The sequence below is a fragment of the Exophiala bonariae genome, assembly GCF_035927105.1.
Source record: "Exophiala bonariae strain CCFEE 5792 chromosome Unknown scaffold_29, whole genome shotgun sequence".
In the NCBI taxonomy this organism is placed as follows: Eukaryota; Fungi; Ascomycota; class Eurotiomycetes; order Chaetothyriales; family Herpotrichiellaceae; genus Exophiala; species Exophiala bonariae.
In genome coordinates this window covers 262,647-276,558 of record NW_027042504.1, presented here as the reverse complement: position 1 = coordinate 276,558, position 13,912 = coordinate 262,647, and the positions used below count along the sequence as shown (strand labels likewise).

The 13,912-nt window shown below is 48.7% G+C and overlaps 7 protein-coding genes across 7 annotated transcripts; 3 read left to right on the top strand and 4 right to left on the bottom strand.

The window, feature by feature from the left end:
* Positions 1-2,086: 2,086 nt before the first annotated feature.
* Positions 2,087-3,008, top strand: LTR84_007416 (uncharacterized protein; the record flags this gene model as incomplete). The annotated part of the gene is made up of 3 exons (XM_064850969.1): positions 2,087-2,393; positions 2,523-2,656; positions 2,736-3,008. The coding sequence occupies 3 exons, from the start codon at positions 2,087-2,089 to the stop codon at positions 3,006-3,008; spliced, it is 714 nt and encodes a 237-aa protein (XP_064702238.1).
* Positions 3,009-3,711: 703 nt separating this feature from the next.
* LTR84_007415 (uncharacterized protein) lies at positions 3,712-5,396 on the bottom strand (the record flags this gene model as incomplete). The annotated part of the gene is made up of 2 exons (XM_064850968.1): positions 3,712-5,197; positions 5,260-5,396. The coding sequence occupies 2 exons, from the start codon at positions 5,394-5,396 to the stop codon at positions 3,712-3,714; spliced, it is 1,623 nt and encodes a 540-aa protein (XP_064702237.1).
* Positions 5,397-6,140: 744 nt separating this feature from the next.
* On the bottom strand, positions 6,141-6,818 carry LTR84_007414 (uncharacterized protein; the record flags this gene model as incomplete). The annotated part of the gene is made up of 1 exon (XM_064850967.1): positions 6,141-6,818. One exon carries the CDS (start codon positions 6,816-6,818, stop codon positions 6,141-6,143), a length of 678 nt encoding a protein of 225 aa, XP_064702236.1.
* Positions 6,819-7,356: 538 nt separating this feature from the next.
* LTR84_007413 (uncharacterized protein) lies at positions 7,357-10,051 on the top strand (the record flags this gene model as incomplete). Its single annotated transcript, XM_064850966.1, has 5 exons — positions 7,357-7,366; positions 7,420-7,543; positions 7,599-7,787; positions 7,837-9,892; positions 9,956-10,051. The coding sequence occupies 5 exons, from the start codon at positions 7,357-7,359 to the stop codon at positions 10,049-10,051; spliced, it is 2,475 nt and encodes an 824-aa protein (XP_064702235.1).
* Positions 10,052-10,533: 482 nt separating this feature from the next.
* On the top strand, positions 10,534-12,461 carry LTR84_007412 (uncharacterized protein; the record flags this gene model as incomplete). The annotated part of the gene is made up of 2 exons (XM_064850965.1): positions 10,534-10,538; positions 10,979-12,461. 2 exons carry the CDS (start codon positions 10,534-10,536, stop codon positions 12,459-12,461), a joined length of 1,488 nt encoding a protein of 495 aa, XP_064702234.1.
* Positions 12,462-12,816: 355 nt separating this feature from the next.
* LTR84_007411 (uncharacterized protein) lies at positions 12,817-13,470 on the bottom strand (the record flags this gene model as incomplete). The annotated part of the gene is made up of 1 exon (XM_064850964.1): positions 12,817-13,470. One exon carries the CDS (start codon positions 13,468-13,470, stop codon positions 12,817-12,819), a length of 654 nt encoding a protein of 217 aa, XP_064702233.1.
* Positions 13,471-13,476: 6 nt separating this feature from the next.
* LTR84_007410 (uncharacterized protein) lies at positions 13,477-13,890 on the bottom strand (the record flags this gene model as incomplete). Its single annotated transcript, XM_064850963.1, has 1 exon — positions 13,477-13,890. The coding sequence occupies one exon, from the start codon at positions 13,888-13,890 to the stop codon at positions 13,477-13,479; it is 414 nt and encodes a 137-aa protein (XP_064702232.1).
* Positions 13,891-13,912: the final 22 nt, after the last annotated feature.

Here is a 13,912-nt window from a genome sequence, read left to right as displayed (position 1 = left end):
TCTGACTCTAGGGCATACCGATTCTCACTCGTTCTTATTGCAATGCTTTACAACATAATCACCAACATTAATATACTCGTGTTTCTTCGTTCTATCCGCCACAGAATGCTTCTCTCGAAGGTGGCATGAATTGTTCCCACTAAAAATCATACGAGTACCTCTGCAGTTTAGATCACTTGTCCGATGTCATACATGATTATATCCTGACTAGATATTTGAGATCTGTTAATCATTTTGGATTGAAGCACTCCCGTTATCTGCTATACTTTTTACCATTTCTATCCTGCCTTACCGAGAACATACTAACACTATTGAGCAGATTGCTGCTCCATGTCTTTATTTAACAGAATTGTACCTTTCAATTTCCTGATAATTACTGAGGCTGAGCTTCCAACGATCAGATCTCGAGGCAATACATTGCAACTCTTCGAATCTCTGCAAGAAAAGAAGACAAGGTCCGAGTGAATGCAATCGTTCGGGGCTCCCCTAGACCTCAGGGGTCGAGAGCCCACTACATACACCTAGCTATAGGTGATGGGTTGTTCTAGAAAGAGTTGGTCAGGCACCCTGGGGTGGCGTTGCGCCTTCATACGCTGACAAAGCGGGCTAGGATGCTTTGAGCTCTTTTCCAGTCAATGCGTTTGCTTTACCTATCTTGTTAGTAGGCTATATAAATCAGGTGTACTAGAATCTTCAGGGTTTACAAGTAAATTTTCATCACGCCTGAAACACTTTTGATCTGGAAGAACATCAGAATCGCATAATTCAAGATTATTTCCTCTGATCCCAACCTCCTATAGCCATTGGACCATTTTTACATCATACTAGAATCATTCCTGCAAGAGATGGCGAGAACAGTTGCTAGCGTGTTACTCTACTCAGAAGCAGTAGAAATACGACTACAAAGTGTCTTAGATGTACTTATATATTTGTTAGTAGTTGAACTGGAGAAAATAGTAGATACTCATACTATCTAATGGTGTACTTTGTCAAAGCGTGGGCAGTCTACCTACGGTGGCACCAGAACTAAGCAGTTCACACCTTCGTGATAGATCTACAGACTCTCGTATCCATGTCCATATCATGTAGAGCTTGAGCAATGCTTTGAGGGCACGTCGTGTGTCTATCTTTTCTGATTTTGGTATGAATCAACCGTTTACTGTTCATTTGAGAGAGCTCCACTTTAACTGTAGCCTTGCCAAGACATATTTCTGCTATCCAGGGAGAAACAAGGCTGCCGACTTTCTTACTTTTGGTGGTGCAACCCCTTTAGCTGCGTGATTGACCTTCCCCATCGGTCTGTCCTGGGAAACGAGATTCATGAGAACTTTTCCAGTTGAGTTTGAATAAGAACAATCATGTTTGTCTAGCAGGACAATTTTCAATCATGGGCAGAGTCCCTTGATGAACGTTATCCAGCACACTGGTACACGGTAGTTTTATATCCCCGATATATTCCATCGTTCCTAAGGGAGATTTGGTTCCTTTCTAAGCTTGGAGACTGGGAAAATCCCCCTTCATCCCCGGGTGACGAAGACCAAGGTAAGTTCGCTGTTGAAAGAGAATTCTAAGAAGAGCGAGAACCTTTGTCATGGTATGGTCAGTATTACTATCCGATAGGAACGTGCCTAGGGTGGACTGTCAGATATGTGATGCGTCGCAAGATACAAAATCAGAGACTTAAACCACTCGCGGAAGGTGGAAGGAAAGTTGTGAGAGAAATAGATGGACGGGGTTTAGCCTGGAGATTCCTAGCCTAGCCTGAGCGGGGATATCCTATCAAGTTCGACCTCTGTCGGAACTACCAGTTACTCCAACACACCTATGACCAATGTTGATAGCAAGATGAGATAGATAAGCGGGATGCAGGCTTGGGTCTCGTCTCATTGGGAAGCAGTAGTTGAGCTGTATTGCAACCCGCGTACAAATGCTAGCCGAGCTGAAGCAGAATGATGTAGAACTTTCATATTTGAACAGCCCAACTCACCTCGCCTCCGAGCACAGAACATAATCAACCTTCAGTAATATAACAGCACTTCAAACAACCTCTCAAGTATTTTGAGAACCTTGACCTAAGTCTGTCATTATGAGACTACATTTAGGATCGCCACAAGCCGCAGCTTTGAGTATCCTAGCTTTACTACCGATGATATTGGCAGAACAAGCTACAATCAGCGAATCCACACTGTCGATCAACAATATACGTTTCAGTACACGTGCTCATTGGATGCGACAGGCTAACACTGCTCTCTCACAACTGCTATCACCATGTCCATTCGGCGCTTTTGGCACTGTGATCGTCAACCATACAGCTCCGGGTGAGGATGGCTTGGGGACATTAGTCTGCATGGGAGCAAATAATATTTCTCTCACGGGTAATCCGACCTTACATGGTAAGCACCAGATAAAAATATGAGCACCTGAAATCGTACCTGATATGGCGGTGCATGGCGGGCACTGTTCACCTTTCCGCCATCTTCTAGTACTCTACGGGACATCAAGCTGATACTACGAACCAAAAGGCGAAATCGCAGCAATCAACAACTGCTCCGCGATCCTCACCGACCCCAACGGACCGTACAATCTAACAACATCGCAAGCGCAAAGGGCATTCTCCTCTCTCTCGCTGTATACCAACGCCGAAAGTTGTCCAATGGTAAGTCCTCAACCTACACTCCATCCCCTATTGCACCCCACTGTACCAGTCCATCACTCACCAATGCCAACCAACATAGTGCGCCTCCGCCATCCGCTGGGCCGGGTTCAAAGAATACATCTACGGGACGAGCATCGACACGCTGATCGCACAGGGATGGGGCCAGATCCGGATCCCGAGTATCGAGGTCTTCGCGCAGAGCTTCGACCTCAGCTACCCGTCGCGGCTGATGGGCGAGGTGTTGGTGAATGAGACAGACCCGTTCTTCAGTTGGCAATTCAACCCGGAGTATCCGTGTCCTAGCGGTTGTTCGAGAGCGAGTGGTGGGTCGGGGTCTTGTGCGCCACTTTGATTTACTTTGATGATGCGACTGGTGGAGAGTGTATCTAGGGGAGGAAACAGTCGATGTTGTGGGGATCTTTAATGTGGTGTCCTCGTGCTTTGATTGTGGATGGCAACAAATAGTGAACGTCAAGTTGTTGGGTATGTCTATAAGAAGGCAGTAAATAACGCACGGAATGATGATGAACTCGAGATAAGCATGGGTGGTAGCAATTTCTAAGAGGAGAAGTTATGTTGATGCCATAGAGATACTCGCCTGAGTAAACTATGTAATTTAAATCAGCTATTCAGGCTCCACCAACTGCATGAAAATGTGGGTATTGAATATCATATGTGAGATGCAGTCACCGTCGATCTCGGCACGGGACGCTGGCCGGGAAACGAGTGTGAAGGGGTATATATGCTTCCGCAGGGCACCAAAAGGCCTTCCAAAAATTGATAATACATGATCTGCTCAAATGGCTCAAAATTTGATTTGGTTATGGATGACTGGTTTCAGTTGAGGTTCTGTTGTTCTCCTGGTGATCGCTCTTCCATCATGGCCGGGGCACACAAGATTCTTGGGATCATACCAATTGTAATTGTATGACAACGATCGAGGACTTGTGTGGACGGGAAGCTGTTGAGTGTTTCCAATTCAAGGCTCCAGTTCACAGAGCGGCGATGCTCACATGGAAAGGGTAGCCTCTCAGTCACATAGCAACCAAAGGTCTTCATACCAAGACATAGAGACTACACATGGCACTCAAGCCCAATATCATGCTGCTCCAAAATGCAGCGTTGTTAAAGACCCAGCGACCACGGATGAGTGGACTCCTCTGCAAAGCAACGATAGGCAGTTGCAGCATCATGGCGACAAAACCATAACCCCTGAGTTTTTTCGTGATGCAACCCATGATCAATTCGTGACCAAGCGCGCTAATCAGAAAGGTAATAGTCATGGCGATAGAGCTGGAGAAATACGTCCTGGACGAGAAGAACACATGTCGTCGTAGGAAATGATACACAGGGATGTTCCACTCTCTGGAAAATTCCAGCCAGTCACTGCTGTTCCACCAGTCGGAGTAAAAGTGGCGGTCGGCGAAACAAGTGATTTCCGCGAACGCGCCCAGGATGTACTCCCATATAACGAGGAAGACTAGTAAAAAGGTTATCATGAATGGGAACAAGAGAAGGCTGATAGTCTCGGCCAAGATGAGAGATTTGTCGGAGAATGTATAGACATGTTTTAGGCGTATGGCAGATTCGGCCAAGACGGGGGTGATGAATTCTTCACTGATTGTGATCATTAGGAATATGCAGCCAAAAACAGCCAAGGTCTTGTAGAACAATTCCAGCCAGCGGATATTGGCAGTCCTGGGATATTCAAGTTCGTAACACAGTGTGGGACAAAGAATATAATCGACGTAATTGTACAGGGTCAAGTTTTGAGGATAAGTGACTTGGCCAAGAGGAGAAGTGAGCTCAGTTGCGAGGTCTTGCCGTAATTGTGTGAGCTGTTCGAGAGATTCCTTCTCTTCGGGAGAAGCATCTGAATCGAGTTCTCGGAGCCTCGATGGTGAGCTCGGATACTTGATGGCCTCGGCCAAATCGGCTGTTTCGGGTCGATCCAATTCGTGCAGTCGTTTCTCCGTCTCACTCAAGTGGCCATTATAGAAGGCATACGAATGCATTTTCATGAGAAAAGTCAAGGTGTGGAGGGCGAAGTACACCTGTGCGGTCCATGTCCAACCGAGCAAAAATGGCAGTTGAACCCAGAAGAACAGCCAACCGACCTGGAAGATGCTCTGGATCCAGATCCCTGCATTTCGCCAACGAAAAATGCCAGAGCTCTTCCGAGTGAGCTTTTGCAGTGGGAGGCTCAAGGCCGTGCTCACAACCATGGCAGCGTCGCTTAAACCCAGCGACAGTACATTCCTGGAGAGGATCTTGTATACGTTGACTCTCAAAGGCAGCCCAGTCTCTTTAATATTCCGTAAACCGGTGGTAAGACACATTATGGACAAGCTGATCCAAAAAAGAACGAAAAACCCGCGGAAGTCGCGGTACTCGCTCCTGGGGTCGAAATGGGAGACTCGGGGCACGTAATTGATGGTGTGGAATAGGCGATGTTTGGCCTGGGCACGAGCCTGCTTTCGAGCAGTGGAGATGGATTGGACTGAAGGAGGCGCATCATGAGGGATAGGAGTTGAGCGTCCACTGTCAACAACAATGAGTACCAAGCATGAAAACGAGAGATGTGTAGGCATTGAGAGGCATACCTAGACACTCCCGATGGAACTTCTGCAAAGCCGTTCAGACCATGACCAGCAGAGCGTAGTGCCTCAGGCAGAGCTCTGAGAGGTCGTGGGCGCAGGAGATTCCCATCTGGACTGGGACGGCGGGCAGTGGCAGCCATGGTATTTATGCGAGTAACCATCAAAACCCAGAAAAATATCAAGACACGACTGAAACAATAGAAAGCATGGCTGGAAACAAGAAAATGCTCATTTCAAGTTCTCCAGCAACTTATACGGGTAGACGCCAACCTGGACAGATGAACTTGGACTGGATTAAGGTTGGTGGTGGAGGGGGTGGGAGAGACCGGCTTTGATGTATCCGAATTCTCTCCTTCACGACCTTGGCTTTGGAGGCCGAAATAGGTTGGACCTGCGATGCAACTTTGCGATTCATGGGCTTGGAGCGACGTCAGCTCTGGAGATCAGCCCTACTCGGGCCTTTGATTGCAAGGATTGATACGAGATACGTAGAAAACGGAGCGCGAAAAGGTGGATCACGTGCTCGCACGTGATCTGACTAGTACTAATTCGACCAGACATCAAGCCAGCCGGGCCGGAGAATTATGTCAGCCGCATTGTGGCTTCTTTTCCTCGAAAACTTGCCAAACCCTGGACTTGGTGTTCCGTACTTTTCTCAAAGTCTGGAAATGGAAATGACAGACACCAAGCGACCATCAATTCCAGGCTGACTTATATGTTCCAGGACACCGAGCCGAGAGCCCCGAAAAGTCAGTCTCGATGCTACATAAGTTGGATCTATGTACAAAAGCAGTCGTGGCCATGGAGATTCCTCCTAGCTTCGGGTTCCGAAGATATTCAATATCAGGCCGTCTGACTTATAGTGAAACGCGATGGAGATTGAGTCATTTTGTCAAAGCATCTTCCCCCTGGTGTTTCTCACCACGTATGTTGAGCCCTTCATCAAGATATCGTTGAATTCCCGCCGAGGCTTCGGGATCATTCCCAATCAGTTGCCCTGCCTTGAAAGCTGTTTCCAAATGTGTGGCCACCTTTCCTCTCTCTGCCCATTCTGCATCCTCCAGAATGGTGATCCGGAGAGGTTCAAATCCACAGTAACCAAAAACTCCATATCTCCATAGGTGTTGGATGTGTTTGTCATAGCCCCATCGGTTCAACTGGTTTGCTGAAGCCCCCGCTGGCGCCAGAATTGTGCACGGTCGACTGGCAAGTAGAGTACCCTCTGGGTCAACCTGAACTTTATATGCCCATCCCGCCGAGAAGACTCGGTCAAGCCATCCCTTCATCATCGCGGGTAAACCATACCACCACACAGGAAAGATGAGGAAGATAGCATCTGCCTCCTCAATCAATTTCTGGTGTCGTAGCACGTCTTCCGTCATGGGAACACCTTCAAATTGTTCAAAGTCACGTTGTGAGAATATAGGATCAAACCCATCCTTATAGAGATCAAGTAGCTTGACACTGTGACCTTTGCTTTCGGCTCCTTCGGTCACTCTCTGGGCAAGGGAGTGGGTGAGAGATTTCTGATTGGGATGCGAGATTACAATAAGGACATGCATATTTTGACTGGTGATTGATCTAGTGCTTCTCTCAATTCATAGCCTACCAAGATCGCACGGCTCTATATAGCATTCGGCAAGATAGATGTGACAATCTTATCATCGGTCTTTGTAGACTAACTCAGATTGTAACGCTGCGTGTTCCTGCAGGATGGATGGCCAGCTCAGAAATTTTAAGGCGGCATTGGATATCTACCAGGTAAGTGATAAAGCCATAAGGGCGGCATGGAGGAATATCCTCACCAAGCGCTATCACTCTTGGCAGGAACTACACTCCCATTGGACAACTCAATCATAGGACACTTTCGCAGTCACTCCCACTGCAGTTCAGGTTGACTGACATTTGATGTTCGTGCATTGAATCCCACCATCTCCGTCCCCTTCTATCGATTGAGCCACCACATTCTCACCTATCTGGCAAGATGACCATACTATAATGGCAATAAAAGATACCCTTCATAATACAGATCGATCACCCCCCTTCATGACATCCTAACCCAAAAATTCCAGGACCCCGCTAAGGGTCATCTTTGTCAACATGACTTCCTGTAAAGCCGCCTATCTCCTCCGCATGCCTCCCTAGACGCTGACAAGTTCGAAGTAAAACAATTCATTCGCAATGTTCGGGCCTCAAAGACCATCGCCGACGAGCGCGCCGTCGTACAGAAGGAGAGTGCCGCGATCCGGGCTAGTTTCCGTGAAGAGAGCGGAGACTCGAACGTTAGGTAAAACTTGAATGACCATACGCCCTCACAGAGCCCAGTATCTAAACAAGTGCAGGCGTAATAATGTTGCCAAACTACTCTACCTTTTCACTCTGGGGGAAAGAACGCACTTCGGTCAGATAGAATGCCTCAAACTCCTGGCTTCACCGCGATTCGCAGACAAGAGACTGGGATATTTGGGTACCATGCTCCTGCTGGATGAGAATCAAGAAGTCCTCACCCTGGTCACGAATTCACTAAAGAAGTATGTTCGCTCTGAATTCCTCCAACATCTACAGCGCTGATCACAGCAGTGACCTGGGCCATTCCAACCAGTATGTGGTTGGCCTGGCTCTTTGTACACTAGGCAACATTGCCTCGATAGAGATGTCCCGAGATCTCTTCCCTGAAGTCGAAAACCTCATCTCTACCGCCAATCCATATATCCGTCGAAAGGCTGCCCTGTGTGCCATGCGCATCTGCCGGAAAGTCCCAGACCTGCAAGAGCATTTCATGGAGAAAGCCAAGTTGTTACTACAGGACAGAAATCACGGAGTACTCCTATGTGGATTGACCTTCATTACCAGCATGTGTGAAGCAGACGAAGCGGAAGACAATGAGGAAGGTATTGTTGACATGTTTCGACCAGTGGTTCCTCATCTGGTCCGCACCTTGAAGAGTCTCACCAGCTCAGGATATACTCCCGAGCATGACGTGTCCGGCATTACAGATCCTTTCCTCCAGGTCAAGATCCTTAGGCTATTCAGAGTCCTCGGCAGGGGAGATTCTGCAGTCAGTGAACAAATCAACGACATATTAGCACAGGTGGCCACCAATACAGAATCTACCAAGAATGTGGGCAACTCGATCTTGTATGAGGCAGTCCTCACCATTCTCGATATCGAGGCGGATTCTGGGCTACGCGTACTGGGTGTGAACATTCTTGGTAAATTCTTGGCCAACAAGGATAACAACATTCGATATGTGGCATTGAACACACTCGTCAAAGTCGTTGCCATCGAACCAAATGCTGTACAAAGACATCGAAACACGATTCTCGAATGTTTGCGAGATCCCGATATTTCAATCCGTCGACGAGCGCTCGACCTGAGTTTTACGCTTATCCGAGAAGACAACGTCCGGGTCCTCATCCGAGAATTGCTAGCTTTCTTGGAAGTTGCAGATAACGAATTCAAATCGGTCATGACAACACAAATCGGAATTGCGGCAGATAGATATGCACCCAACAAGAGGTGGCATATTGATACCATGTTGAGAGTCATCAAACTGGCTGGCAACTACGTCAAAGAGCAAATTCTGTCATCCTTTGTGCGTCTTATTGCAACATCTCCCGACCAACAAACCTACTCGGTCCAAAAGCTGTACGCAGCTCTAAAAGCCGACATCACCCAAGAAGCCCTCACATTAGCCGGGGTTTGGGTGATTGGAGAGTATGGCGACGCCCTAATTCGTGGCGGTTCTTACGAGGAGGAAGAACTCGTCAAAGAAGTCAAAGAAAGCGACATCGTTGATTTGTACACCACAATACTGAACTCAACTTATGCGAATCAAATTGTCACAGAGTTCATCATTACTTCTGCTATGAAACTGTCTACACGGCTGTCCGATCAATCCCAAGTGGAGAGGATTAGACGGCTGATGCAGTCCAGAGCCTCAGACTTGAGTGTTGAAATTCAACAACGAGCTGTAGAATATGGGAACCTTTTCACCTACGACTCGATACGGCGAGGCGTCCTGGAAAGAATGCCACCACCAGAGATCAAAGAGGAGCAACGAGTCTTGGGTCAAGCAACCACGCCAGCCAAGGATAAGAAGAAGGCACTAAAAGCCAAGTCGAGAGCATCGGTCGCCAAGAATACAGAATCGGACATGCTTCTTGACCTCATGGGCGGTTCCGATGTTCCAGCTATCGATGCCAGTGCAACATTAAATGGCCGGCAGCAAACAGCAGACCTTCTGGCAGATATTCTTGGGGGTGGAAGCTCAGTTTCAAGTCCTCCACCCCAAGCCAAGAGTCCCGCGCCCACGTCAAACACAGATTCTATCATGGATCTCTTTGGTAATGGCGGTGCCAAGTCGAGTAGTCCAGCCCCTGCTTCTGGTCCTCAAGCTCATGGTGCGTATAATAAGAATGGTCTAGCTGTGACAATCCAGGTTTCGAGAAGTACTGCGGGTGCTCAAGTGTTGTCTCGATTCAAGAACACAACTGCCTTTGAGCAATTTAGTGGTGTTGGTTTACAGGCAGCTGTTCCGAAAAGTCAAAAATTGACCTTACAGGCCATCAATAAAAGTACCCTGGAGGGTGGTGAGGAAGCAACTCAGGGTATGCGCATTGTCGCAGCAACAGGGGTAAGTCATTTTTCCTCGATGTCCACTCTTGTTCTGAACACGGCTGACACACATACTAAACAGGCACTTCCCGCCAAACTCCGATTGAGACTCAAGATCTCATATTCAAAAGCTGGTGGAGCGATGGTGACAGATCAAGTCGATTGGACTGAACCTTGATGGTTCAACCCGAGAGAATTTATACACTTCATGAGTTCCAGAGCGAAATCATAGCGAAACAATCCTGAAAGCGTTCCTCAGCACTTCGAAAGCTCCGTTGTTCACACATGCATGAAAAATGATCAATAGTACTTCAGATATACCACTCCGGATTTCACGCGAGCTGCTCACTTTGGGGCCCTGCCTTCATAAAATCATACTACCCACCTCTCTTTCTATCAATGCCGCCCACGACCGTCATCTTCGGCAAACACTCGGCTGTAGTTCAGCATTATTCTTCACTGCCAATCTTGTACATTGCCATCCTTTCCCGACGCCAGCCGCAGTCTCGGCTGTAGAATCAGCGGAAACTCTTCCGCCCCCAGACTTTACCTTACCTTCACTATCCTGCTCCTTTCTCCCACAATCACTCGTGCACGGCATGATTTTCCCGAGCTGAGCCGCCAACTCCATTAATTAAATGTCTTTCTTTTGGAGACATAATGGTGTGCGGAAGACCACCGGTTGTGGTTATTTTCCAAGGTCTGAGAATACCAACCATTTGCATGCCACAACATCTTTTATCTCGGTCATTCTGTTTCATGAACCAAATACTCCTTAGCTCGAGTCGTCTGTTGAGCATAAATGTCGCATATCATTAGCTCATGGTGATGTATACCTAGAGCTCAATTTCTCAAAGCAGCCCTGTTTGCTCGGTTCATTCTCTTCTTCCTCTGAAACTTCTATCATATCTTTCATCTATGTTCATCACTCTTACTCTGAATCTTTCCTTCTGAACTTCTTCTTTCCCTTTCCATTCGACCAGCTAGCTAGGTGGACCGCATAGAGGGCAACACGAAGCAAAATGCTTCTCCCAATACTCATCTATTCTCTCCCCCTCACAATACTCTTCATCCTCTTCAAAAACCAATCCTTACTTCCATCCAGCATACCAGGCCCCATAACCGCCCGTTTCACGAACCTGTATCGAGCTTACCTCGTATACCGCCGCTCACCACACGAAGTTCACCTGGCCTTGCACAAAAAACATGGCCCACTTGTCCGCATCGGACCAAACGTGGTATCGGTATCTGGATCGGCTCGCTACATCCCACAGATCTATGGCATCGGAAAAGGGCTGATCAAGTCCGACTTCTACAGTTGTTTCCAGAACATCGTCAACGGTCGGCGAGCGGCGAGTCTTGTGGCTTTAACAGATGAATCGGAGCATGCGAAGTCGAAACGACTGATCGCTCACGCTTACAGTCTGAGTACTCTTGTTGAATACGAGGGCCTGGTCGATAGTACGGTCGACGTGTTCTTGGCGACGCTTGAAGCGAGATTTATTGCCGGGAAAGGCACCGATAAAGCTCCAATCCTCGACCTCGGCCGCTGGCTCCAGTACTTCGCCTTCGACGTGATCGGCGAACTGACGTTTTCTCGACGCCTGGGTTTCATCGAGTCCGGAGAAGACGTGAACAGCATCATCTCCGCAATCGGTGCCAACTTCGAGTATTTCAGCGTGCTGGGCCAGATCCCGTGGATGGACGAGGCCATCTTAGGCAAGAACCCCATCTATATCAAGTACTTCCGCAAGGGCATCAGCTCGCCCATTCTGCAGTTCGCACAATCTCTCCTCAAGGAGCGGTTGCAGCAAATGGACGAAGGCGGAAAGGATGAAATTTCTTCCTCGTTGGAGAAACCGGATTTTCTCAGCCGATTCTTGAAGATACGGCAGGAGCAGGCGGATGGCGAGACACCCATGACTGATGGACATTTGATGTCCAACCTGTTTCTGAACATCAACGCGGGCAGCGATACAGTGGCCTCGACTCTACGAGCGATCATCTACCACACTTTGCGAACCCCCGGGTCGCTGGAGAAGCTCATCTCAGAGCTCACCACGGCCGCCGACGAAGGGACAATCTCAACTCCCTCGCCAACATGGCATGAAACACAGCATCACCTCCCATATCTCTGCGCTGTGGTCAAGGAAGGTCTACGCATGAACCCGGCTCTCTCCTTACCACTCGAGCGCGTCGTCCCACCAGAAGGTCTCAATCTCAGCCACGACGACGGAACCTCCACATTCCTTCCGCCGGGCACCATCGTCGGCATCAACCCGTGGGTCTTGCATCGTTCACCTGGCGTGTTTGGCTTCGAGGACGATGTCGAGCAGTGGAATCCCGATCGCTGGCTTACGGAGCACGAGCAGCAGACGAAATCTATGGAACATGCGCTGCTCGCGTTCGGAGCGGGTAAGAGAAGCTGTCTGGGGAAGAATATCGCCATGTTGGAATTGCATAAGATTGTTGCAGCGCTGTTCCTAAAGTTTGAGGTTGAGCTTGATGATCCCCAGAGGGAGTGGGTCGTGAGTAATGCGTGGGCATTGAATCAGACAGGACTACTGGTGAAGCTTAAATCGAGGTGATGCAAGAGTTTCTGATGAAACGAGTTGAGATTCAGTGACTCTAATTCTACCCAACCACCAAACAGCTTCACAATCTTCGCAGGGGATGGAGAACTCGACCGTGGAGACCCCTGAGATACTCACGTTCGACACCTGTCTCAGGGCAATTCCATATCAATCCATTCTCCAGGACAGCGAGGAGAATAACTGACAACGCTCGTCTTGCACTCTTCATCAAGACCTAGCAACGCACGCGAATATCAACGTGGGTCTTCCCAAAAAGGCGCCTTGAAGGTCCATCATCGGTACCGAAGAGAGCCGTCGAATGGCCCTGATCGCTTTCTCGCCGAGCTCCTTCTTAGCTTCGATCCCTGCGTCAGTCAGATTCGCCTCGTCCCATGTAGCGAGCTGCTGTTGTACACAGAGCCAGCATCTGATGCACTTGTTCGAAATTGTAAGGACAAGCAAACCACACCCACGAAGGAGAACCGTCCGAATACTTGGGAATTACACGTACCACATCATTGTTCCAACGTGCCAAAGTCGAGCTGAGGCTGTGTTGCTCATGGAGCTGATCTTCATCTTCATCTCCAGGCAGATACTCAGTGAAGAGATTCCACTCATCCGTGTCCTGCGGGCCATCACTCTCGAAGGGAGCAAGCATCGTGGTCAACAGCATGTATTCGTGCATTCCAAGGCCTTCGACCTTCTCATATGTGAAAGACGAAGATCCCGAATTTCTCAACAGATTACTGAATGCCGTAGATATATCGGGTTCTGGCTGTTCGCCGGCATTTTTATCGATCCATCTCCCTCGTTGCGCTTTCCAATTCAGCAGCAGCCGTTCCGCGCCTCCGTCCAGGAGGTAGTTTCCACTGATGACATTTTTGGCGCTGAGGCCGCGAAACCGGTAGTTCGATCGAGTCAGGATCTGGAGGCGGTCGAGAAACTCCACGCGGGATAGATCGGCAATCTTTTCAAAGCACTTGACGTGGTACAGGTCTGCAAACGAACGAACACCGGCCAGCATGTTAGCTCAGTCTCGCACCAGCCTGTAATACCAGACAAAGGAGGAAATAGGATGCGAAGAGAACAGAACGATACCTGAGGTTTTATTGGAACCACGCAGCCAGGACGGACCATTCGTCCCCGGATTGACAGCGACACGGTAAATTCCAGGTCGAATGATCTTCGTGCAGCACGGAAGCCTGCACTTTGCACCGCCGCTCGTCGAGTTGGGCGCGAGTTCAACGAAGAACAGAACAACGTGGTCGGGACTTCGGTCCCTTGAAGTGACCTCATCCTCATCCGACTCACCTTCCAGGCCTACGTGGCGAAGCATTCGACGAGTCTCTCGCTCGGTAATTGCCTGCCGTCCTTGCTGTTCCATTGTATTTGCAGAGGAAGCCTGGCCGGTTTCCTGCTGTACTTCACGGACAGTGGCGTCCATTGTCATGTCAGGGAGAAGGAAG